Raw genomic sequence first — 26,922 nt, forward strand, 5'->3', positions numbered from 1 at the left:
TTGTTGGTTTAACCCTATATTGACCTACCTATAAGGACTTGACGGCCACCATTTTGATTTTATTTTATTTTTTAAGTTTTAGTTTAAGTACATCTGATACTATTGTAAACCACTAAGAAACCTTTTGTTAGATTTTTTTTTAGGGTCAAACCTTATTTTCACCTGACTATTCTGTGCTTTCACAGTGTGTAATGCAGGTCCTTCAAATCCCCAGCTGAGCCCTTCATCGTCTGAGCCACTGTCAGTTGCCTATTCCAGCACATGCCCCATATCATCTATAAGTCCCATCTCTGCATGGGTGAACAGTTTTGAGGTGCCATGGAACAAAGTGAGGCTGACTCTTAGAAGAGCAGTAGATGCTGGTGAGAGGCCAGCTCCGGATGACCGCAGACACTTGATAAAAGTCACTGTTGATGCGATGAGAGAGCGTTCCTTGAACCCTACTCGCAGAGAGTGTGTGGTAGTGGCTAAAGCTATAACTCAAAAATATCCAAATAGCTTTTTAGACAAAAATGAAGAGGGGGAGCTAATTGGATGTGGGTATTTCAGCATTATAAATCAGCTCAAAACCAGAGTAGAATATTTGAATCGAGGCAACTCTCTTTCCCGTCTGAGGAAGCACAAACGCACCCAGAGAGATGATGAGGATGGTGATGATGACCAGCCAGCAGTAGCTACATGTGCAAGAATCGACAGTTATGGGTGTGTTCGTTGGCAGCCAGCGGACTATCCAGATGGGGAAACATCAGCATCATTAGAGGAAAAGAAGCTTGAGATGATTGATATATTCAGCCGAGAGGGACTAAAGGGTGCTGAGAGAGGAAGGGTAGAAGACCTAATGGCAATCACTTATGCCAAACAGCGGGAATACATCAACGCAAAGCCTTCCCCAAGCATTCTGAATGTGGGTAAAGAGTGGCCATTTCTCTTTTCACAGAAGTTTTTATTGTCACACTTCACCACTCTCACCAATGTTGAACTATACACAAGACTGAATGAAGATATGGACAAAAAGGGTAAAAGACTCCTGGATTTCTTCAGTAGTCAGATTACAAAGTGGAGGAAAGAAGTAAGAGCTGTTCTGAAGGAAGCCATAAAGAAGGACCGAGAAGGATCTGATGGCCTAGCAGCGATGCTTGTGATGTTGGCACACTTCAAAGAGCAAGAGGAGTCAATTTTTCTCATTGCTGATGTAAGTTCCTTAATTATTTAAATCTTTTATTTGGAGTTTTCAACAATTAACTGTCACATTTACCTGTACACAATTGTATCTCATTTCCCTGATTAGAGTGAGAATTGTTAATGCAGGTTGACGAACCTCCAGTTTTTCAAGTAAATACAGGTTTGTGTCAGGTTTATGTTATTGGTGGTTGAGCACTTTTTCCTTGATAGACCTCACCTCACAATATAACCCACTTGGTGCAAGCTTCTATCTCAATTCCTGGGTAAATGCTGGGTAAAGTCACTGTTGTCCACTGTGAGCACGATATTTTAATTAATATTTTAATTAAGAGAAAATTGATGTAGTGTTGTAATTGATAAAGATATTGTGGTACTTAGTTAATTTTTTGTGTAAACCTTTCACAAACCTTCAGAGCAAAAAAAAGGACCATTGCTCATTGCTTCCTTATCAACAAATTTCAAAAAGCTTTTTCTATCCTAGAGATAATATACAGCCTACCTTGTTTCAAGTAACACTTATCTTTGCTGGCATAGGAGACTACCACTCCCGCAGACGCAGAGGCCCAGCTGTCTCTCCCAGTCACTCCAAGGATCATCATGCTCGGTAAGTTTCACATTCAATGTTAACGAATCCTTTGAATGTATAGGGCACAAGCAAAGCAAAGTTTCTGGAAAACACTAGTGAATGTGTGTTGTGTCATTCTCTGCTTCTGCACCAGTCAGTAACAGCACAGTCACTCCAAAACTTAAGTTATGTGGAGTAATCTCGCATCTTTAGTAGCCACCTATAATGTCGTGATTGCTATTTCAGATTGCTTGCTATGCCTGTATCACTCATTGTTTTTCTATCACCAAACCAGTTATTGCTGCTTAAAGGATTAGTTCACCTCAAAATGAAAATTTCCTAATAATTTACTCTCACCCCAATGCCATCCAAGATATCCATGTCTTTCTTTCCTCAGTGGAAGAGAAATTAAGTCTGAGGAAAACATTTCTGGATTTTTCTTTGAATAATGGACTTCAATTGTAACCAACGTTTTGAAGTCCAAATCAATGCAGTTCAATTGTTAGGATTGAGTTGGGAACTAAATCTTCACATCGAAAGGTCGCGCTCCATTTCACCGGCCATCTTTGCGTATTTCCACCGGCGATATCGAGCCCAACCTTTCGACTTGATGTAGTTCCCAGCTCAATCCTAACAATTGTAGTTAAAAAGTATATAAATTATTATTATATTTTTTTAGAAAATGACCAATCATTTCGCTAGATAAGACCCTAATCCTCAGCTGGGATCCTGCACAGCCCGTTGAAGCACTTCAAAGATCTTTGAAACTGCATTGATTTAGACTTCAAAACGTTGGTTACAATTGAAGTCCATTATTTGAAGAAAAATCCAGAAATGTTTTCCTCAGACTTAATTTCTCTTCCACTGAGGAAAGAAAGACATGGATATCTTGGATGGCATTGGGGTGAGTAAATTATTAGGAAATTTTCATTTTGAGGTGAACTAATCCTTTAAAGGGTTAGTTCAGCCAGAAATAAAAATTATGTCATTAATGACTCACCCTCATGTCGTTCCAAACCCGTAAGATCTCTTCGGAGCACAGTTTAAGATATTTTAGGTTTAGTCCGAGAGCTTTCTGACCCTCCATTGAAGCTGTGTGTACGGTATACTGTCCATGTCCAGAAAGGTAATAAAAACACATCAAAGTAGTCCATGTGACATCAGAGGGTAAGTTAGAATTTGTTGAAGCATCGAATATACATTTTGCTCCAAAAATTACGACTTTATTCAGCATTTTCTTCTCTTCCGGGTCTGTTGTGAGCGCATTCACAACACTGCAGTGACGCCCCTGACATACAATGCTGCTGACGTGTTTTCTTTGTTATTGGTTGCACCAGAAAACACGTCAGCAGCGTCGTACGTCAACCGTCGCGTTCACAACAGACACGGAAGAGAAGACAATCCTGAATAAAGTCGTAATTTTTTTTATTTTTGGAGCAGAATGTATTTTCGATGTTTCAATAAATTCTAACGGACCCTCTGATGTCACATGGACTACTTTGATGATGTTTTTATTACCTTTCTGGACATGGACAGTAGACACACAGCGTCAATGGAGGGACTGAGAGCTCTCGGACTAAATCTAAAATATCTTAAACTGTGTTCCGAAGATAAAAGGAGGTCTTATGGGTTTGGAACGACATGAGGGTGAGTCATTAATGACATAATTTTCATTTTTGGCTGAACTAACCCTTTAATGCACTGCTTCGAAGATATGTATGCTCCCTGCCCTGTTTTTACAATAATTTATGTGGAGAAAATCTTTTATAGAATGTATTGCTATGAAATATAATTTTTGTGATGACTCTTGTCTTTACTAAGGAGAGACAATACTGACTGCAAAAAAATGGATGCTGTCGATCGAGGGGAAGGTCGTAATCCCACCTGGTGCTCACATGGCAGACTTCACCACTGCCTTGGCCGCTCTCTTCGCCTGTTACTATGTATTCAACCTAGAGTATCAGGTGGAAGCCAGCACAACACTGGAGTTTGTTCAGAGGTAGTTTGAACAATAGTTTAATAGTTTGATTGCAGTGTAAAAGCAAATTGACAATTGAAAAGCTGTTCAAAATCATCTTCTCCCTTTAAAATTAGGGCTGTGAACTGACACTGGTCTCACGGTTCGGTTCGATTACGATTATCATGTCATCGATTGTCATCGATTCAGTTCAATTCGATATCACAATGCATCGCGATGCACCGCATTCTCAATTTGACATTTTTCTTCAAAAGTGATGTGTGCGCACGTGTGTGTGCTGGCCTGTTCAAACAGTGACATTCCAGTTGGGAGTAAAGCTTGTTTATGCCATTAAGAAAAGAAAAATCTGTCATATAAATTGTTTTAAAGAAATATTCATTTAAAAGCAGCGTTTATTAATCGGTGTATTATGTTACCATTAAAGATGCACGCATCAACCGTCGCTGAGTCCGCTGTTGAAGGTTACGATCATCCATTTATAATCACGCATAACAACACAGAATAATAGTAATTTGAACATCGGGTCAGACTCTGCCAGGCGTTAACAGCTCGGGGTGAAAACGGCTAACGTGGTTTATCAAGTTAGTGGTATTACCTCCTGCATATTCTATTTGTGCGTGGCATGAGCGCACACAGTGCGTCTTCTGCAGGATGTGCTTACCAGGTTGTTCATAAAAGCTGAAATGTGCCCAGATGTAGGCTTTAAAAGTAGTTGGAGCATCTTTAATTACTCGCACTCGCGTCTCGCCTCCCTCTGCCATTGTATGCTACCGCGACAAATGACGTCAGAAAAGTGTCAGTACATTATAATCGATTATGGTCTATTACTGAGCCGATACCGTATCGTCCTCATCTGCATCGTAGAAACGATAAATTTTGACACCCCTATTTAAAATGTTATGGAATTGGGCTGGGCGATATGGCTGAAAACTGTATCACAATATAAGTGTTTCATATTGGTCGATATCGATAATTATTGATATTTTTATGACCTATTTAAAATAAGGAACAGGAGAAAAATATATTACATTTAAAAAAAATTATTTTAAAGTTAAAGGAATAGTTCACCTCAAAATGAAAATTTCTTTCTTTCTTCAGTGGAAAAGAAATTAAGTTTTTTGAGGAAACAATAGCAACCAACTGAGTTATTTGCCATTGAAGTCCATTATATGAAAAAAAAAATCCTGAAATGTTTTCCTCAAAAAACTTATTTTCTATTGAAGAAAGAAAGACGTGGATATCTTGGATGGCATTGGGGTGAGTAAATGATTAGGAAATTTTCATTTTGGGTTGAACTAATCCTTTTACCTTCCCCTGATTCATAGGTGTGATTGGCAAAGGACAAAAAAGCAGGAAAATATAATGCGCACCTATCATGACGCAGTGACAGCACGTGTGATTATTCCAGTAGTTAGGACATCGCACAAGATTTGTGTTAACACAGAACACATTTCATCACTGGATAGTGTTTGTCGTTTATTTAAAGTGTGGTTTATGTCAGCTGAATGTGCTGAATGCTTTTCAGAGAAGATGAGGCAACGTTATTTTAGTACAATTCACACCCAGCGATAATTCAGGGAAAAAAATCTCCGAATGCTTCACGTGAAACTTCGGTCTTCCGACCTATCATTGTGTCAGTTCTCAATTGATTTTGATGGTAATATCAATTTTAATTGATATGCGCGAAGGGAGAAATAGCAAGACAGTTTGAAGACTGTGAGAGTGTGCGCGCGATGCCGGAGGAGGGGCTCTCTTTCTCTCTCTGCTCGTTCTCTCAGTAACATGCGCTTGCCTGTCAGAATTGGCGCAGCAGTCAGTCATCTTATCTACATCACTCACCGATCAAACAAGGCTTTCCACTTATCACTCCACGCCGGTTCTGTTATTGAAGAATCCAACACGAGACAACGATATGGTGCAACTAAACTGTTACATGATTGGCTGGTAGTGTGTTACTCCCTATGTTGCTAGGTTACCAGAGAGTGAGTGCCTTTGTTCATGCAAAGAAAAAAACAAAATCGAACGTTTTATCGAGCGCATTTTTTATTGATATTGATTACATGTCTATCGCGATACATATTGTTAATGTTTTATGGCCCAGCCCTATTATGTAAAGTATCTGAGTATCTAAATAGTGTAGGTTGAAGCCTCCTAACAACTTGAATGCTTTAGGAGGACTGTTGGGCATGTACACACTATATTTTTTACATAAAACCTTTTGGGAATAATTAAGCTCCTAATTCTTCATTTTTTTTCAGGCCATCTGATGTTGAGAATATATCTTCTGGTTGAAGAATTGTAGCTTGTTCAGGAGGTTCTTTGTTGTTTTCCACGTCTCAGATCTTTAAAGGAGTATGGTGTTAATGCTTGAGTCGAATAGCCGTAGTTTGGTCTTGAGTGTCAAATGCAGCTCTTGCCTTGCCCATTCTTGTGGTTAACCATCAAGCTGGCCAGTGTCTTTCTGTTTGCACTTTGGTCGTTGTGCTAATATGGAGACCTGTCTCAGCTGACTTCTGTTCTACCCCTCTCAGTTTCTCTTACATTTGTTGGTGTTTTTGGGACAGTGATGTGATATAATCTGCAAAGTCTAGGTCATCCAGTTGTGTAAATGGGGTCCATTGGATCCCATTGCGCCTGTTGTCAGTGGCTTGCCGCATGACCTAGTCGGCCGCATGATGTAGTCAACCTTCGAAGAGGAATGGTAATCAAGAAAGTAGACAGCCTTGACTAACTCCTGTTGAGATGTGAAATGCCTCTGTCAGCTGGCCTTTATGTATGATTCTACATTGCTCACTGCACTTACAGTTATTCATTAATGTGCGCATATTGTCCCATCGCCTAATTCCTATACTCATGTTCATAGGTTTTTAGTCAGGATTAATCCTGACTCCAACAAGTGCACTGCCAAGGAGCAGATGAGCAAGACGACTGGGAGAGTGGTGAAGCGGAAGACTTCATACATGAACCCCCATGTCATCTCCTTCATCAGGGACTTCACGGAGTTCTATTTGCTAACTGACTAGATACAGGTGAGGTTCTGATAATAGCTTTAATAATAATTATAATACAATTAATAATATAGGTATCTGTGGGTTTAATATAATTAATCATAATTTGATAATAATAATAATAATTATTAGGAATGCACCAATACTGGTATCGATATCGGGCCGATACTAAGCTCAATGTTCTCGTACTCGTAAAAATGATTTTTTTTTACTCCGATACCAACAACCGATACCAGGCGTGTAAATAGTGTTTGTGTTTAGAAAAAGAAACACTGACAACAGAGGGTATAATGGGGATAAAAAAGGCAGTATATGAAGTAAATCTATCTTACTAGTGAAATATTAAAAGAAATATAGTAACACACATTGCTTTGGTGCGCCAGCTGATAAGAGAAAAACGTGCTGTGGCTTGAGCGTGCAGCGGGACAGACGCGTGAGCTAGTCGAGCGCATCCATTTATCCAAACGTCATTGGAAAGTTTGTAGTTCAGTCAGATGTAAATGGCAAAGAAAGTCAAACAAGACAATGTAGCTTATCAACGTTAACTGACGAGAGAGAGAGACTTGTTGATTGCTCTTGATTGACTAAATCATATATGTAAGTAAAACATAAACTGTTACCTTATTTATTAGGGCTGGGTAAAAAAATATGGATTTTTATTTTATTTTAATTGATTCTCATTTTTGCAAAACTGATACTGATTCTTAAACATTTTCATCGAGACATCAGTAGCTATATTACTAATATCAGTGATACGCGCCTTCATTCATAAAATATTCCATTAACATATAGGGCTGGGTAGGGGTGGGTACCGAAAGCTGGTATTAAACGGGCCCCGGGGCTGAATTTTGAAAGACCGCTGTATCGATAAGCTCGGACGTTATCGGTTCTGCTGTCGGTACTTGGAAAAATACACGTAATGTTATTATTGCTATAAAGACGTTTTATTTCGCCAACCTTTTCTATATACCATAATATTAAACCGTTTGTCTGTGATGCATTTTTGCTATTCGCAGTCCGAGAGAGAGAGATCTCCACAGTGCGCACATGACAGCCCTAATGAGTGACGTTGGAGGACAGAACTAAACATTCAAACATAGCCTGGTTACACTTCAGATTTTTGATTACTCTGATTTTATTTTAGATTTTGGCTTCCAAAGATTATAATAATAATAATATATTTGAGGTAAAACGATTAAAAACTATAGCTGCATTCTGTATAGCGCAACTTAATTCCCTTTGCAGCAGTAGGCTACGCTCTCATTTTTCCCTACAACTTAAACGTAACGACAGAATCAGATTCAGCATTCAGTGATTGTTGTAAAATGCAGTCTAGCTACTGTTGCTAAATTGCGGGACGCTTTTAATAATAAAAAGAGCTATTAATAGCACAAAAATATGCTCATGAGATGCTGTTCCCAAGGCGGCGCACGCAACGAGATGAGCAAATTATACTTTCAGTTTCATGTGCACGTCTAAACTAGCAAATGTACACAAAAATATGTCTAAAATGGACATAGGTATGGAAATAGTTGTCAGAAAATATAGCGCATCAGTCACCTATTAGATCTGCACTCGGTCTTAAAGGGTCAGTGTCTAATAAACATGCTGACGATTGCACCATTACTGTGAATTAAACAAAAAAAAGGCTTAAATGAATAACTTCAGCTTTAATAAGCATTAATCTATCTATGATAAACTATGCAGCGTTATTTTACATTTGATTGCTTTACTAGAATTCTGTTTAGACCATACCTGAACAGTAGTAGACCTTCCTGAAATTAAAGCACTGTGTAGGCCTATATAATGTGTATCTTTGTTAATTGTTTATCTTTTGTTATATATATGTATATATATATATATATATATATATATATATATATATATATCAAAGAGTACCGACAAGAATACCGTTAAAGTATCGGATCGATCGATCGAAGCCGTATCGGTAAGAGTAGTAATACCATTAAAACCTTAATGATTCAGATGTTCAATTCGATTTCGATTCGCAAGCTTTCGATTCTTGATTTTAAATTAATAATAAGAAATTAAGAGCCACAAACCTGTATATTAAACTCTTTTTACTTTAGGTACACTTGGGTACATTAAAACAGAACCCAACTCTATATTTCAAATGAATAGAGAGGATTTTTATGCAAGTCAGAACAGTCACTTGCCTTGATCTAACATCATTTACATACATAAAATCTCACAGCATTAGCTGTAACATGGAGGCTGCAAGCCTATGAACAGTGTAGGAAAACTAATACCGGCTTTTGGGTGATAGATAAATATCAGGGCCTGAATTTCTGTGATATTTTTTTTTAGAATCTGTGTGGATTAATATACTCAACCTACAGGCTAAAGTGAAGCAGTGTTTGCAGGAATTTACCGCATTATAAGTGGGAGACCAACGGGAATGATTAAAATGATGCGCATAATACCACGCCGAAATTAGAGCCCTGAATATGGAAAAAAATCGATTCGTGGTCCCTAATAATCGATTTTGAATCGACCACATTTTAAAAAACGATTAATCGATAATCAAAATTTTTTGCCCAGCCCTATTAACATAAAGCCATAAAACTTGAAAATCAGTGTTTCCCACTTATAGACTAATTCGTGGTGGTGTGCCACAGAATCAACAACGGCTGCCTGCCACATTGCGTTTCATTATTCATTAAAAAAAAAAAAAAAATAGTGTTGAAAGAAAATGATTAACTCACCCTCCATTTCTCTCAGCCGCCAAAACGAATTTTTGTCCCGCCAAAGCCATTTGAATGGTGTGATGTAGATGACTGCTGCACTTGTGACAGGGCGCATGTTACTGATAGAACGAGCAGAGAGCCCTGGCCGCGCACGCACTCTCACAGTCGTCAAACTGTCTTGCTCTCTCTCGCTCCCTCAGGCATGTTCCTGTGGCTCAGTGTTGTAGAGCATTGCATTAGCAGTGCAAAAGGTTATGGGTTCAATTCCCAGGGGAACACATGTTAGGAAATAAATGTTAGCCTGAATGCACTGCAAGTCGCTTTGGATAAAAGCGTCTGCTAAATGCATAAATGTAAATCTAAATATTAATCAAAATCAATTGAGAATTGACATGATGGTAAAAGATCGGAAGACCGAAGTTCATGTCGAGCATTCAGAGATTTTGTTTCCCCTGAATTACCGCTGGGTGTGAATTGTGCTAAATAAAACGTTGCCTTATGTACTCTGAAAATTGTTCCGCATCAGCTGAAATAAAAACACTTTCAATAAACAAACAAAAAACTATCCAGTGATGAAATGTTGACAAAAATCTTGTGCAATGTCCTAAACTCCCGGGATAAAACGCGTGCCATAGTCCGCTACTGACACGTCTGATTCTCGAACTAATGACTCTTTTGAACCGATTACATTTAATGAATGGTTAAAACAACTGTCCAACACTGAACTTGCAAGTCGTCTGAATCGGTGTATAACAAATTGGTAACACTTTACAATATGGTTCCATTTATTAAACTTGTTAACTACATTAGTTAACATTAACTAATAATAAACTGCACTTCTACAGCATTTATAAATCTTTCTAAATGTTCATTTCACTATTTACTAGTAGCCTACATTATTAAAATAAAAAGTTGTATTTGTTAAAAGAGCACTCTACTTTTTTTGGAAATAGGCTCATTTTACAACTCCCCCAGAGTTAAACAGTTGAGTTTTACCATTTTCGAAACCATTCAGCTGATCTAATGTGTTTTCTTCTTTAATTTCAGGGCTCCAACTAGGATTCTAGGTCTCCAAGGTCAGGGCATGCAAGAGGCCATAGTGGCAGGGGAAGTTTATTTTCCTTTCTGTTTTAAATGTTGATGCAAATGTTAAATATTTAATTTTTTTTAATGTTCAATATTTTATTTTATTTCAGTATTGCCATAGTGTTATTTATTACTCTTTAGAATGTGGTAATAATCAGTTATTTGCACAGCTTCAAAGTAGTTAAATTTTTTGACCATGTTGTATCAATTTGCGTTATTGTTCTGCCATAGCAACCAGTCATGTGGAACTAGTGAATGAACTAGTAACAGTTTGCTCTGTAACTTTACAAAACTTGTAATGAAATAGCCTCGTTTTGTAAAATTTTCTTAAGTCAGTAATTAAATTTAGCAACAGTAGAATACGCAGATAATAGACTTCACGCCATTAAAAATTACAAACACAGAATGTTCGTTAACTTTGGATGGCATAATGGCATGTTGTCCAATGTCAATTATCCCTTTATGTTGTACCTGTTTTGTCATTCCTGTTCACCAAATGTTTTTAAATAAACAACTGTTAACAATTTTCTTATTGTCTGCAGTTGATTGCAGGGTTTTAGAATATGGGTGATTCTTTTAATGATGGCTAATATTAAATCACAGTGATACAGTATTTAAATTGTACAGTGGGAAACTGAATTTACAGTGATTAACTGTTATCTACTGCTTATAGTACTGTATTGCATACAATACATAAAAACAGTGCTTACCTGTTTTTTTGTATGTAAATACAACTAAAATCAGTGTTTCATTGTTTTTTTTGTATTTTACAGTGAATACACAAACTACTGTAAATGGAAGTACAGTACCCTTACTGTAAAACGTATTCACAGTAACTTACTGGCAACAATTAGCCAGTAAGTTACTGTAAATACAACTAAAATCACAGTATTTAATTGTTTTTGATTTCACAGTGTATACATAAAATACTGTAAATGGAAGTACAGTACCCTTACTGTAAAACATATTTACAGTAACTTACTGGCAACAATTAGCCAGTAAGTTACTGTAAATACAACTAAAATCACAGTATTTAATTGTTTTTGATTTCACAGTGTATACATAAAATACTGTAAATAGAATTACAGTACCCTTACTGTAAAACGTATTCACAGTAACTTACTGGCTAATTGTTGCCAGTAAGTTACTGTAAATTTTACGGTACATTTTTTACAGTGTACAAACATACAATATACACTCTCGTTAAGATCATCAGAAGATGAATTCATAGATAAAAAACATGGTAAGACTACATATAGGTAAGATTACATAAACGAGTGCTTCTATCATAAGCATTCCTAAAACAGTTAAATTCAACAGACAATATACAAAAGCAGCAATAATAATACACACATTGACCTGAAGGATATTCATTTAAAGAGAGGTTTTCTTATGAACTTATTAGAGAAGAGTCACTTTGGGCATTATGTGTCTGTTTTTGAGATTACTTTAAGAATTGCTTTGCCACATTCCTGGGAGCAGCTATCAAATAGTGTGCCTGTTCTGTCTTTTTTTTTTGAGGTGATTGTTGCATTTCGGGAGAAGGGTCCATAGACCCTTTGGTTAGATGAGGGGGCGTTATATATTATTTGTTAAATATAACTAATAGTTATGTGTCTGATTGGTCCAAATGCTACACAATGATGATCAATAGGAGACGCTTTGAAATCAATGGATCAGACTGACAGCAGTGTTTACACCGGGATAGAAAAACCTCTTACAATAAGCTGATCTTTCTTTTCTGCAGAATTAGTGTTGGCCACACTGCATTTTGGGATGCAGTAATTTTTCCTGCTGTGTGTTCCAATTGTATAAAGATATTTTTGGAAATGTAATGGGTTTCATAAATACATCTCAATATGTGTAGTATGAGTTGTAAACAAATGACTATCAGAAGCAAATTCCTTTAAAGGGATAGTTCACCCAAAAATGTTAATTCTGTCATAAATTACTCACCCTAATGTCGTTCCAAACCCTTAAGACAGTTAGTCTTTGGAATAAAAATTAAGATGTTTTTGATGAAAACCAAAACACAACTACCACATTCAAGGCCCAGAAAGATAGAGAAGACATTGTTAAAATATATGGTTCAGCCTTTATTTTTATGAAGCTACAACAATAGTTTTGGTGTGCAAGAAAATATAAAATAACTACTTAAATTGTTAGTTCACTGTGGCGAGGGGGGCGTGGTTTAGCGGAATCCGCAACGGGAGAGAGACGGAGGGAGCAGAGCGAGGCATAAGTAGGTCAAATGCAATTAACGAACACGTGTGTTTGATTGCAGTAATTGGCGTGGAGAGACCGGATATAAGCCGAGTCACCGCAGAGAGAAGGAGAGAGAGACACGCTGGGACCTCGTTCTGCACTAGGGAAGCTACAACAGTGCTTTAAAGTTATTGAAGTTATTGACCGTGTTTAAGCAATCGTTTGCTGTCTACGCCCAGAGGGCATCGTGTTTTTCTTATTTTGTATTACTGAATAAACGAGTGTCCCAGCAACAAGCCGACCCCTGCCTTCTTCCTTCCTATTGAGACTGTGTTGAACCTTGTTACAGTGGTGCCGAAACCCGGGAAGGAAGAAGAGCATCGCCGCCATGCAATCTCCGTCAGGTACGCCATTTGCGGACATCATCCAGTCGCTCGCCGGTCTTCATCAGGAACAACATCAACACATGCTGGCGATCAAGGAGGAGCAGGACAAACGCTTTGAGGCGCTCCTCCGGGCCCAGCATGAAGACCGCGAGCTATTCCGGAGCTGGGTAGACCGGGAGGCCCGGGCCACCCCTTCGTTTAAAGACCAGACATCTCCTCTGCCGCTCAACAAGATGGGGCCTCAGGATGACCCGGAGGCCTTCCTGGACCTGTTTGAAAAATCGGCAGAGGCTCGAGGGTGGCCCCCTGCGGACTGGCCCCTGCGGCTCATTCCCCTGCTGTCCGGGGAAGCGCAGGTGGCCGCTCACCAACTGCCAGTCCAAAACCTCCTGGCCTACCAGGACCTCAAGCGTGCCATCCTCCAGCGGGTCGGTCGGACTCCGGAGCAACATCGCCAGAGGTTCAGGACTCTAACCCTGGAAGAGTCTGGCCGGCCCTTCGTGATGGCACAGCAGCTCCGGGATTCCTGCCGCAAGTGGTTGATGGCCGACAGTAGCGACGTCGAGGACGTGATCGATCGTGTGGTACTGGAGCAGTTCGTGGCCAAGCTGCCAAGGAAGACAGCGCAGTGGGTCCAGTGCCACCGCCCGACGTTGCTGAACCAGGCCATCCAGCTGGCGGAAGACCAAATGGTGGCGTGTCCAGGGGTCGGCGACCCCTTACCATCTGCTTCTCTCTCTCCTTCTCTCTCCTCCCCTCCCCTCTCTCTCCCTAAATCTGTCCCTCTCCCCAGGTCCCGTGGGGGGCTTCCGTCGAAGCTAGCCCCGAGGTGGAGGACGAATTACAGGGCTGAGTCACCAGCAGGTCCCAGGGCTCCTCCCAGGGGTGGGACCTCGCCCATGGGATCCGTTCCCCAGGCCCCGGCCTCTCCGCTCTCTCCTCGCCAATCGCTTGACCTACTTCCTGCCGCCAGGGTGGCGGTAAAGTCTGGGCCGGCCTGTTGGCGTTGCGGGGACCCAGGGCATTTTATCGATAGGTGTCCGGTGATGGAAGTGGGGACGTTGATCCGGGTCCCCGACGCGCCAAAGGCTGCCCTCGATCAGGCTGGCTTATACCAAATACCAGTGAGTATCAGGGGGGGTACATATCAGGCTTTGGTGGATTCGGGATGTAACCAATCCTCCATCCATCAAAGCCTGATTCATCCGAAGGCATTGGATAATAGCCGCATGGTTAGGGTTCGGTGTGTACACGGGGAAGTGGTGAATTACCCTATTTTGCCTGTGGATATTAAATTTAGGGGAGGAAAACATAGAGTAGAGGTGGCCGTTAATCCGCACCTCAGGCATCCGATAATTTTGGGTACGAATTGGCCCGCGTTTAATGAATTATTGGGGTATTTATGTTCGGATGGCTCTTGGGGGAAACAAGGGAGGGATGGAGTAGCGGTTGCGCAGGTGGGAGAGGCTGAACCGGAACCACCGGAACCTGTTGCAGGGGAACCGAGTGCTCCCGAGTGGAACATCCTCCCGGAGCACGATGATTTTCCCCTGGAACAGTCCCGCGATGAGACGCTAAAAAATGCTTTTGACCAGGTTCGCTCGATCGACGGACAGCTTCTCCTCCCTGACCAACCGCTCTCTTATCCTTACTTTTCAATTTTAAAAGATAGGTTGTATCGGGTGACCCAAGACGCCCAGACAAAGCAAGATACAACCCAGTTGTTGATACCTAAAAGCCGCCGGGAAATGCTTTTCCAGGCGGCTCATTGTAATCCAATGGCCAGGCATTTAGGGCAAGCGGCTACACTAAACCGTCTCATGGCCCGCTTCTTCTGGCCGGGCATTCACGAGAATGTGCGCAGATGGTGCGCGGCTTGTCGTGAATGTCAGCTGGTGAATCCACCGGCCACCCCAAAAGCACCATTGTGCCCCCTTCCATTAATGCAGGTCCCCTTCGAACGAATTGGCATGGACCTCATCGGGCCATTAGAGCGGTCAGCACGAGGACACCGCTTTGCATTAGTTCTGGTGGACTATGCAACGCGATATCCTGAGGCAGTGCCTCTCCGCTCTATTTCCGCGAAGAGTGTGGCGAGTGCACTGTTTCAATTAATCTCCCGGGTGGGGATCCCAAAGGAGATCCTCACCGATCAGGGCACGGCGTTTATGTCACGTACTATTCGCGAGCTTTATGAATTATTGGGCATTAGATCGATTCGAACAAGCGTCTATCACCCACAAACAGACGGGCTGGTCGAGCGATTTAATCGCACATTAAAATCCATGATTCGTAAGTTCGTTCAGGAAGACGCCAAAAATTGGGATAGGTGGCTAGAACCCCTCTTGTTCGCTGTACGGGAGGTCCCGCAAGCCTCCACGGGGTTTTCCCCCTTCGAGCTTCTTTATGGGCGCCAGCCCCGCGGGGTCCTTGACGTCCTTAAAGAAACTTGGGAGGACGGACCTTCTGCTAGTAAAAACGAAATTCAATATGTCATGGACCTGAGAACAAAACTCCACACGTTGGGGCGGCTATCCATGGAGAATTTGTTGCAGGCTCAAGACAAACAGAGTCGGTTGTACAACAGGGGGGCTAGGCTACGTCAATTTGCACCGGGAGATAAAGTGCTTGTATTACTCCCTACCTCTAGTTCAAAGTTACTCGCGAAGTGGCAAGGACCCTTTGAGGTCACACGGCGGGTTGGGGATCTTAACTATGAGGTAGCTCGAACGGATAGGGGCGGGGCACATCAAATATACCACCTCAACCTATTAAAAAAATGGTCTGAGGCGGAATCAGTGTTGCTGGCGACGGTAGTGAGTGGGGAGGAGGATCTCGGTCCAGAAGCGAGTTCAAAATCCCAATCTCTCGCTCTGGCCCCTGGAGGAGACCACCTCTCACCATCGCAGCTCACTGATATCAAGTCCATTCAAGCAGCCTTTGCTGATGTGTTCTCGCCCCTGCCTGGTCGAACGGATCTCATTCAGCACCATGTTGAGACCGAGCCGGGCGTGGTAGTTCGCAGCCGGCCGTATAGATTACCTGAACATAAAAAAAAGGTGGTTCAAGGGGAGTTAGAGGCAATGCTAGAGATGGGAGTAATAGAAGAATCCAACAGTGACTGGGCGAGCCCGATCGTCTTAGTACCTAAAACAGACGGCTCCGTGCGGTTCTGTGTGGATTATAGAAAGGTGAATGCTGTGTCAAAATTTGACACATATCCAATGCCCCGGGTGGACGAATTGCTTGATCGGCTAGGCTCGGCTCGCTTTTACTCGACGCTGGACTTAACTAAAGGTTATTGGCAGATCCCCTTGTCTCCTATGACCAAAGAAAAAACAGCTTTCACCACGCCGTTCGGGTTACACCAATTTGTCACTCTTCCGTTCGGGCTATTCGGGGCTCCAGCCACGTTTCAGCGTCTCATGGACAAAATTCTCCGTCCGCATGCTGCATATGCCGCCGCCTACCTGGATGACATCATCATCTACAGTGGGGATTGGCAGCGACATATGCAGCATTTGCGAGCGGTCCTGAAGACGCTGAGGAGGGCTGGGCTCACGGCTAATCCGAGGAAGTGTGCAATTGGGCGGGTGGAAGTAAGATATCTGGGTTTCCACTTGGGTCATGGACAGGTGCGTCCCCAAATTGATAAGACGGCAGCAGTTGCAACTTGTCCAAGGCCTAAGACCAAAAAGGAGGTTAGACAGTTCCTGGGGCTGGCAGGGTATTATAGAAGGTTTGTACCTAATTTTTTGGATACTGCTAGCCCGCTGACTGATTTAACTAAAAAGGAGGCACCAGATACAGTCCAGTGGACGGAGCAGTGCCAGCAGGCTTTCACCCAGTTAAAAGCTGCCCTGTGTGGCGGACCGCTCCTGAATGCACCTAACTTTTCTCTCCCCTTTATCTTGCAGACAGACGCGTCGAACAGAGGGTTGGGCGCAGTCCTGTCCCAGGAGGTGGAGGGGGAAGAACGGCCGGTGCTGTACATCAGTCGGAAGCTCTCTAAGAGAGAGACGATGTACAGCACCATAGAAAAAGAATGTCTAGCGATCAGGTGGGCTGTTCTTACCCTCCGTTATTACCTCCTGGGGCGGGAGTTCACCCTCTGTTCGGACCACGCTCCTCTGCAGTGGCTCCACCGCATGAAAGATACCAACGCGCGGATCACCCGGTGGTATCTAGCTTTACAACCGTTTAAATTTCAGGTGATCCACAGGCCGGGTGTACAGATGGCTGTGGCTGACTTCCTCTCCAGGAGGGGGGGGGGGCTGCAGGCCGGACGGCTCCCCGGCCTGAGTCGGGCGGTGGGGGTATGTGGCGAGGGGGGCGTGGTTTAGCAGAATCCGCAACGGGAGAGAGACGGAGGGAGCAGAGCGAGGCGTAAGTAGGTCAAATGCAATTAACGAACACGTGTGTTTGATTGCAGTAATTGGCGTGGAGAGACCGGATATAAGCCGAGTCACCGCAGAGAGAAGGAGAGAGAGACACGCTGGGACCTCGTTCTGCACTAGGGAAGCTACAACAGTGCTTTAAAGTTATTGAAGTTATTGACCGTGTTTAAGCAATCGTTTGCTGTCTACGCCCAGAGGGCATCGTGTTTTTCTTATTTTGTATTACTGAATAAACGGGTGTCCCAGCAACAAGCCGACCCCTGCCTTCTTCCTTCCTATTGAGACTGTGTTGAACCTTGTTACATTCACCCAAAAATGAAAATTGGGCTGTGTTTAACTCACCCCAGAGGCAGCCTAGTGGTAGATGACTTTCTTCTTTCAGATGAATCCAGTCAGAGTTACATTAAAAATTGTCTTTGATGTTTCAAGCTGTTTAATGCCACTCAGCTGTGTTGCATGCATCAGTCCAAAATAAGTTAAATAAAAAGCACCCATCCATAAAAAAATAATAATTACTGTCTCACACATCTCCGGGGGGTGAACAAAGGCCTCCTGCAGCGAACTGATGCATTTTTTAAGAAAAAAAAAAATCCATATTCAAAATACAATAATCACTTTAATGTAGCTTGCACCAACAGTTTACACAGAAGCAGCTCCAGGATGATGAAGTATGAGGTTGGTGCTGTACATGCGCCTTTGAGTCTCGTGAAAACCAATGTTTGTTTACAGGATCAAAGGAAGCAAAGTTTCCTTACTTTTTTCCTTTACAGAGCAGTTTAAGACCGGTGCTTTTTATTTAACTTATTTTGGATTGATGCATGCAACACCAGCTGAATGGCATTAAACAGCTTAAAAGATCAAAGACAATATTGAATAAAACTGGATTTGTCTGGAAGAATAAAGTTATATACACCTAGAATGCCTTGGAGGCCAGTAAAACACAGCATAAATAAAATTTTTAATTCAACAATTTCTTCTCTTTGGTGCCAGTCTTCAAAGCGCATTCATGAGAGTACCCCGACATATGCATGTGCATTCCTCTACTTGTAAACAAGATGCAGTGCATCCAGGTTCTACATCAGAATGTCGGCTCTTGTGTCAGCAGCACCACACAAATGCAATTGATTTTCATACAAATAGTTGGAAACCATATAGCTATATATGTGTGGTTTTAACTGTGGTTATGATGACGTAAATGTTTCTTACTATGGAAAACCAATGGTTAGTTTTAATAAAACCCAAACAGTCAGAATAATTAAAATTCACCATATAAAAATAGACAACTATTTTATAGATGTTACTGTTTTTGAAAATGGACATAAATTAACATTTGCATCCTAATAATTTAAGCTACTGCTATTGTCAACTCAAGTTACTTTCAAATGTGCATTTGTACAGGACAAAAAGATAAAAATTATTAATATTGCAGCCTGCATCAAAGTCAGGCAACAATACTCTTTCATGATTTGATACAATATCACTCAGAGCATGCCGAAAATAATAAATTGATTTTTCTATTAAGATTAGAGCTGTCATCATTAATGCTTGCGATTAATTTTACAATACTTAATGCGTAAAAATAATTTGACGCAATTAACGCAAAATAAATGCAGTTCTAACCCTTTAATAAAGGAAACCAGCCTTATTACATTAGAGATTGTAGAGAGAACAGAAACTTGCTTTGCATTTACAGTGAATTATTAATTCCAGCATGTTTCCGTTTTAAACACGAGATCTGTCATATTCTGTGTTTTTCTCTGAAGAGTACAAGACCTCACACGTGCTGTGTGAAGTACAGACTGAGTGTATGAGTGCTCTTGATGCACTGATAGCACATTTGGCCTCATTCATGAAACTTACGTAAATATATGAGTCATTTATGAGTCATAAATTTATGAGGCACATAAATCTCAATTTCGACACTTAAGACTTGTTTTGTGGTCCAGCAATCTTCAAATCTTTTTTGTTGGCTTAAGACGTTTTTTTCACTTCTTAAACTATTTTGAATTTACATTGTGAATTTAAATTAATAGTACCCACTGCAAATCATCCCAGGGGTGGCCAGAGTTTATACAGTGGTGGCTGTGGCCACCCCTGGGCACCTCTTGGGGGCGCCCCTGGTGTGGAGAGGTCTGAAAGAGCTCATCAACTACAAGACACCATCCCACAGCACTGTGGATAATCAACAAATTGCAGATGATCTGAATGAGTTTTACTGCAGGTTTGAAAAAAACAGCCCCCACCCGCCCAGAACACCTCTCCACACAACCATTTAATGCACCTCCTGCAACCCCCTTCTCCTCCACACCTTCATCAGTGTAGATGATGTGTGCCAGGTCTTCCAGTAGCAGAAAATGAAAAAAGCACCAGGCCCAGATTGTATTACACCAGCCTGTTTGAAATCCCGTACTGACCAGCTGGCCTTGATCTTCACAGAGACCTTCAACAGATCACTGGAGCCGTGCAAAGTCTCTTCATGCTTCAGACACTCCACCATCATCCCCATTAGGGATTTAACGATTAACTGTGAGCCGGTTGAAAATCAATTCAAATGTGTGATGATTCAAATTGGTTGAGATGCTAAACAAATTGTGATTCATTTATGAGTAGGAGTTTATATGAATGGGGAATCTGAGGGGAACTGAATGTCTTTAGAAAAGTTTAGATGGTAATGCATAGTAAAGTTCATAAATGCACCTCTGCTTCATTTACAGCAGAAAACAATGAAATGTTTTAAGCACCACCTGGCAGAGAGTGAATCTGCGTCTCATATACTGTTTCATTCAGATATTTTTATGTATAGTTTCACAAAATTGAAGTCAAAACATTGTTTTTGCTTCAAATTTCGAAATTATACAATACTAATGATACAATACTTATTTAGATTAAAAACTGCTAATGTTGCATGTATGCAGCATCTTTGTTTGGATAATGATTAAAATGCAGTGGCTGCCACTCATTTTAAATGGAAAGAATACAGATTTTTATTTATTATTTATTTAATTTGGGGTTAGTTTTAAAATTTCAATTTAGTTTTGCTATTTACATTGAGATTAGATTTACATTTTGTCATTTAGCAGACGCTTTTATCCAAAGTGACCTACAAATAAGGACAATAGAAGCAATCAAAACTAAAAAACAGTAATATGCAAGGGCTATTAGAATATTATTATAGTATTATATTTCAGTTTCACAAAGAAATGTGCAGCATTTTGTCCTAACAATTAAAAAGACACATTTGTCTTAAATCTCATTTTGTAAAAAATAATAATAATCATGAATCGAATCAAAATGTGAAATCAAAATAGTGAATCGAATCGAATCGTGAGCTGAGTGAATCTTTACATCCCTAATTACCATCCCAAAGAAATCCAAAAGTACAGGACTAAATGACTACAGGCTTGTGGCTCTAACATCTGCGGTCATGAAGTAATTTGAAAAACTGGTGCTTGCCCACCTGAAAGACATTACTGAACCCTTGCTGGTTCCTCTTCAGTTTACCTACAGAGCAAACAGGTCTGTGGACAATTCAATATGTTACTGCAATACTTTTTGGACCATCTAAACAGATCTAGGACTTGTGTGAGGATCCTGTTTGTGGACTTTTAACATCATCATTCTAAACCTCCTCCTGCCCAGACTAACTCAGCTCTCCGTGCCCACCTCCATCTGTCAGTTGATTAACAGCTTCCTGACAGACAGGCAGCAGCTAGTGAAGCTGGGAAAATTCTCATCCAGCACCCATTTAATCAGCACTGGAGCTCCTCATACGCCAATGACTGCACATCTAAAAAACCCTCTGTCAAACTCCTGAAGTTTGCTGATGAAACCACACTCATCGGCCTTATTCGGGACAGTGACAACTCACACAGTGGAGCGAGCAGACTTTTTCAGTGGCTCGTCTTCTGGGCTGGGTGCAGCTCTTCTCCTCCGAGAGACAGTGTCAGGAACATGGCTTTGATTGCAGTGCTGGTGGCCTGCCGTCTTTGTCAGGACGGGGTCTCTGGCCCTTTGAGCCCTGATGGTGCTTTGGCTAAAGCTGTCTTGGCCTCACTGCTGGCTCATGTTTGCACCGAACAGCAGCCGAATACCTGATACACATGGAGTATCACCATGACATGCAGTGCCTGCCACGGAGAAAGCCACCAAAATGGCATCATCTTCATCCTCAGTTTACTCCATGGCACTGAAAGACATCATATCCCGCATGCTGGGGGAGGGAAAGAGATCCACGGTCATGAATTGCGCTGGAAGGGAACCTGCAACAGGGGGGTGAGGAGCGTGTGGACACTGAGGTGCGAGCTTGTCACCTGAAGAGTGCGGCAGAGCTATTTGGGCGAGTTCATCGCCTTGGATGATGGCAACATGGAGCCTGAGAGGCCGAAGGGTCGTATCTCCAGTCCGATCCCTCAAACGCCGCCTCTGTGTGTGCGCAACCCAGGCAGAAGACGCACGATTCGTAGCCGTCAGAGTGTTCGATTGGCTCCGTGCAGGAGAAGCAATCGTGAGAGGTCATCCTTGACAAAAAGCTCACCGGAATACAGCAGGGGAAGAGAAGGCATGTCCGCTGCAGCGTGTAAATCATGGTGGGTACTCCTGATGATAGGCTTCTTGTTTCTAATAGAAGGTTGTCTGAAGGAAAAGATTGGATGACATACAAGCACTGCTTTATATAGAGTAGGAGCCCCCTCATATTTTGTGCACTTGACCGCCATTGGCCAGTTTCCCTGGTGTGATTCAATAAGACTTCAGTAGCATTTGGAGGAAAGTGTACTTCCCATAGCAATGTAGAGTGACCGAATCGAAAGGGAACTGAAACTGTCCTACACAACATACAAACTGCCTCTCTCTTATCTCCTGCACGCTGCTTACACTCTCATTGGTCAATTATGGTGGTGTGGTCGGCGGAGCCAATCAGAAAGCTATATTTTTCCCTGTGTCATACACACACGCACACCTTACAAATATAACAATAGATTTGCATTGTATTTCACTTCAACTCAACAAATATGGCTTTATTCTTACTGCACAAACTAAATATTTGTGTTACAACATAATATTCAATCAATTCATTTTACCAATAAGTTTCTATTTCAAACCATTAAACAAGTATAATTTTCTCAGTATTGTTATTCTGTATCTTTCATAATGAACGCAAATAAAAAAAAATTAGTAAGCTCCTAACTGGAGTGTGTGTGCCCTTTTCTATTGGCTTACCGATTGGGATTGAAGATTTTTGTTTTCGTTTTTTTTTTATTCCACATCTGAGTGCACGCATAAACAGTCAGAAAAATCCCAGAGAAATGACAACACATGGTGCTCTTGCACACTCTAGGAAGGCAACATCGGTCCTGGAGTGTCCAGCAGTCAGGGTTCCAACTCTTTCATGAAAACCAGATTCAAGGACTTTTTACAGCATCATTTATTTTATATCAAGCACCTATCAAATTCACACCCCAGCATATGTAATTTCATGAAACACCTTAAATTACTTAAAATTTCACTTACACTTAAAATTTACATAAAAAGTTTCAGAGTAATAATGTTTTAAATGAATGAATGTTTAGACCATTTTGTGCAGTTGTGTTCAAAATAATTTAATGAAATCCACAGAAGTCAGTACTGGTAATATTTAAATACAATTTCTAAAATATTGATAAAATATGCATCAAACTGTTTTTTGTTTTTTCTTTTGCTGCAGTTCTTGTACAAGATCTAAATTTGGATTTCTCAATTTGTAAATTTAATAAAAAGGGGTTAAATGTTGTAATAACATGTTAAAACCTGTTAACATAAAAAATTTGTACATTCACTCAAAAGAGACATTATTCGTTAATAAATTAACTCAAGGAATTTCTGCTTGCTTTAAACTGTAAATGCTTTTCACTTTGCTGTTTTTCCAATTTTTCATATTCTCCATTTTACTCCTTAGCTCCATGTTGCAGTAAGTTTTGGGAGTGTATTAGTTATCCTAAATTGTCTGTCTTGCAGAGACCGACAAAAATGAGCTCCTAAAACTTACAGACAGAATCTGGAAGATCAATTCTCTGGTCATTCAAGAGTCACTCTCAACTTATCTGTTCATAAAGCCTATAAAAATTAATGTATTTCACAATACTGCATGACGTTATTTATGCCACATTATTCTCATTTAGTAGGGCTCATTTTTTTGGAGATTTTTTCCAATGAGCATTTTGCTGACCAAATCGTCATGCCTTAACTTTGAAATGTCTGTATTGCATTAGAATATTTCTCAAGGGGATTTAAAAAAAATTGACTTCTCAGTCTGAGTTGGATCTCTTTTTTGGCTCATTTAATCTGTAAAAGAAAGCCAGGCTTACAATTTCCAGTCTTTATGGCCAGTTATATATCACTTCTAAATGATTAAAGGGGTGATATGATGCGATTTCAATTTTTCCTTTCTCTTTTGACTGTTACAAGCTTTTGGTGCATAAAGAAGATATGTAAAGTTGCAAAGACTAAAGTCTCAAATCCAAAGAGATATTCTTTATAAAAGTCAAGAAACGGGTTGTTTCAACATGCCCCCACATCTATGTCACTGTGTGGGAAGATTTGCAAAACGCCGCCCAAATGTTCATGCAAAGAAAGGCAGCATACCTTTTATTCTCGCTGCGGAGAAGCTGTGTGTTTCATTGTGAAAGTGAAACTACTTTGTTTGGCCTTCCAAAAGAGCACGATATCCGATTCGTCATGCCTAAAGCTGATCCATGTTGGTCGCTGAGGAAATACATCAACTTCCCGTTCCTCGTTCTAACTGCTGGCTGCTGCTTACTTAAGCTGCGGGCTATTCCTCAATCAAGCCCCAGGCTGTTCCTCACTCAAGCCACTGGCCATTCCTCACTCTTTACAAGGACAGTCTGGAACTTCTGACTCACGGTATGTAAGTAGGTTTACATATGTTAAGGATTTCATGATGCTGATGCTGAAAATTCAGCTTTCATCACAGGAATAAATTAAATGTAACAATGTATTTCAAATAGAAAACAGTCATTTTAAATAGTAAAAATATTTCACAATATTCCTGCTTTTGCTGTATTTTGGATCAAATAAATGCAGGCTCAGTGAGCAGAAGAGACTTCTTTAAAAGCATAAATACTTACTGTTCAACTCTTGATTTATGCTATATTGATTATAGAAATGTTATATTGCAATGTTTTATGTTATATTGTAATGTTTTATATATATATATATATCTTTGGACCAAGACGTATAAAGATGACTGAACAAAATGTTTTGACGTACTTGTGAATTTTTTTTTTATGAAACTGTGGCGTTAAAAAGATCAACCCGAAATTGGTTCAGAGGCTGTATCGCGTCCAAAATTTGATCAATCGACAGAAAAACTTGGTACGCTTCATCAACACCATGATCTGAGAGTCCATGCCAAAGTTTTTAAGTTTTTAGGCATTCATATTTCAGACTCCTTTTCATGGTCTCTCCACATCACCTGTGCCATTAAGAAGACACACCAGAGGCTTTACTTCTTGAGGTGTCTTAAGAAATATGGTATGTCTCTAAATATTTTTAAAAAAATGTACCGTTGTACAATTGAGAGTATACTGACAGGTAATATTACAGTGTGGTTTGGAAGGGCTACTTTAAGTGAATTAAATCTTCTGAAAAAGGTGGTTAAAACTGCATCGAAAATTATTGAGGTTCCACTGGAATCACTACAGGATATTTATTGGAAACGCAGTACTGGGAAGGCACTGAGAATTATACAGGATTTTAGTCATCCGGCACATAGTCTCTTCTCCCAACTCCCATCAGGGAGACGTTGGCAGAGCATCCCAACACGTACGTCATGTTTTAGGGACAGTTTTTATCCACAGGCTTTAAGGCTACTGAACGATAGTGTAAGAGGAAGGAGGGCTGAGATTTGAGCGTATGTTTTTTAAATTTATTTTTATTTATCTTATTTATTGACTGGTGCTGAGAAAGTGCTAAGGCACATTTCATTGCTGTGGTACCCTGTACGAATATGCATATGACAATAAAACTGAAACTTGAACTTGAAACTTGAACTTGAGTTGGGAACAGTGCCACCTATGGGTGAAGAGATGCCCAAAGTACACATTTTAGCTTGAACAATCAGTCTGAAAATTAAGATCTGGTCGTCTATGGGTTTTAAATTCAAGTCCTTCTCTGTGTTCTATGCTAATAACCCGACTGAGAAAGATGAAAGCCGTGCCAGTATCACAGTGTCACTGAGAAACTGCAGCCATGGTGGGTATGTTTTTTGGTGTGCAGGCAAAACATCAACAACAATGTGCTACATGTTTCTTTCGCCGTTTTTTTTTTTTTTTTAATTGATGAAAATCCATTGTAGCAATGAAAAACTTGAATCCCTGCATAAACAAAATTGATTTCAAATTTAATTGATACCCTCATTAATGGACCTATGTTTGTTTTTAAGTACTTTCCAGGATTTGAATCCACATTTCTTTTTATTCAAGAACTTTTTAAATACTTTCAAGAAGCATGGGAACTCTGTGCAGAGTTTAGCTCTAACCCTAATCAAACACATCTGAAAAAGGTAATCAAGGTCTTCAGGATTACTAAGGTTACAAATAAGTGAGGTTTCGCACTCCAGGACCAACGTTGCCTACCCCTGGGATACATAATCCAGAGCAGATGGACTTGGCTTGGATCACCATGGCTAATGTTCATTTCTCTGTTTTAAATACATCTCTCTTTCTCTTTCTGTGAATAACCACCCAATCCCAGAGTACCAGCTTATAAAAAATACAGAGTTTTAATTTCCTTTTAATTTTCTCATGAATTTAGAAAACAGTATCATGCATATTGTACATTCGGCACATTACAACTCAACTCATCTGCACTCATCTCTGCACATCATCTGAATAGCAGTTCTTGTAGCATCGCTACACAGAATCCGTGTAGTACTTTAATATATTGTGTATATTTCATTATTTGTATTTAATTATCTTTTTTTATTTTTTCCCCCTTCGGATATTTCATTATTGTATTTCATTTTCTCTTCTTTTTTTTTTGCACAGTCTAAAAAGAGTATGCCAGATCTATATTTCACTGCTTGTTGTATGTCAAATAAAATCTTGAATCTTGAAACAATATAATTTCATGGTGTGGATTTCTGACAATCACATACCAGGGCATCATGCGTCCATGCCGTGTCCATGGGGTTCTGCTTACTAAAAACCCAACTGTAGGATCAGTCACAGCATCCCAGGCCCGACCCACAAACAGGATCACAGAAGCATTGAGGGGATCCAACTAGAAAGACAGATTTGGTCATTAATTACTGTAGGATTTACACACAACATTCTAAAGAAAACAATGATTTTGAAGAACATTCATTTCAGTATTTTATTTAAAGCTGCTTCGAAACAATGTGTATTGTGAAA

At 40.5% G+C, this 26,922-nt stretch overlaps 2 protein-coding genes across 3 annotated transcripts in view; one reads left to right on the forward strand and one right to left on the reverse strand.

The window, feature by feature from the left end:
* Positions 1-26,922, reverse strand: part of LOC128026041 (sodium-dependent lysophosphatidylcholine symporter 1-A-like) — a 48,902-nt gene that overhangs the window by 9,247 nt on the left and 12,733 nt on the right. Inside the window, exon 1 of one of the 2 annotated variants that reach the window (XM_052612752.1) lies at positions 20,973-22,273. In XM_052612752.1, the coding sequence (XP_052468712.1) occupies positions 20,973-20,983 (11 nt within the window). In that variant the 5' untranslated portion in view covers positions 20,984-22,273. Of the gene's footprint in view, positions 1-20,972; positions 22,274-26,666; positions 26,792-26,922 lie in introns of those variants that run through there. The other variant, XM_052612751.1, reaches the window with a different exon arrangement.
* Positions 12,774-17,770, forward strand: LOC128026042 (putative SCAN domain-containing protein SCAND2P). The gene is made up of 2 exons (XM_052612753.1): positions 12,774-14,242; positions 17,551-17,770. The coding sequence occupies exons 1-2, from the start codon at positions 13,121-13,123 to the stop codon at positions 17,551-17,553; spliced, it is 1,125 nt and encodes a 374-aa protein (XP_052468713.1). The 5' UTR covers positions 12,774-13,120; the 3' UTR covers positions 17,554-17,770.

This window comes from Carassius gibelio, chromosome A13 (assembly GCF_023724105.1).
Source record: "Carassius gibelio isolate Cgi1373 ecotype wild population from Czech Republic chromosome A13, carGib1.2-hapl.c, whole genome shotgun sequence".
Classification (NCBI taxonomy): domain Eukaryota; kingdom Metazoa; phylum Chordata; class Actinopteri; order Cypriniformes; family Cyprinidae; genus Carassius; species Carassius gibelio.

Excerpts from the sequence above, each read along its gene's own strand:
- LOC128026042 (XM_052612753.1), top strand. The coding sequence starts at position 13,121 with ATGCAATCTCCGTCAGGTACGCCATTTGCGGACATCATCCAGTCGCTC.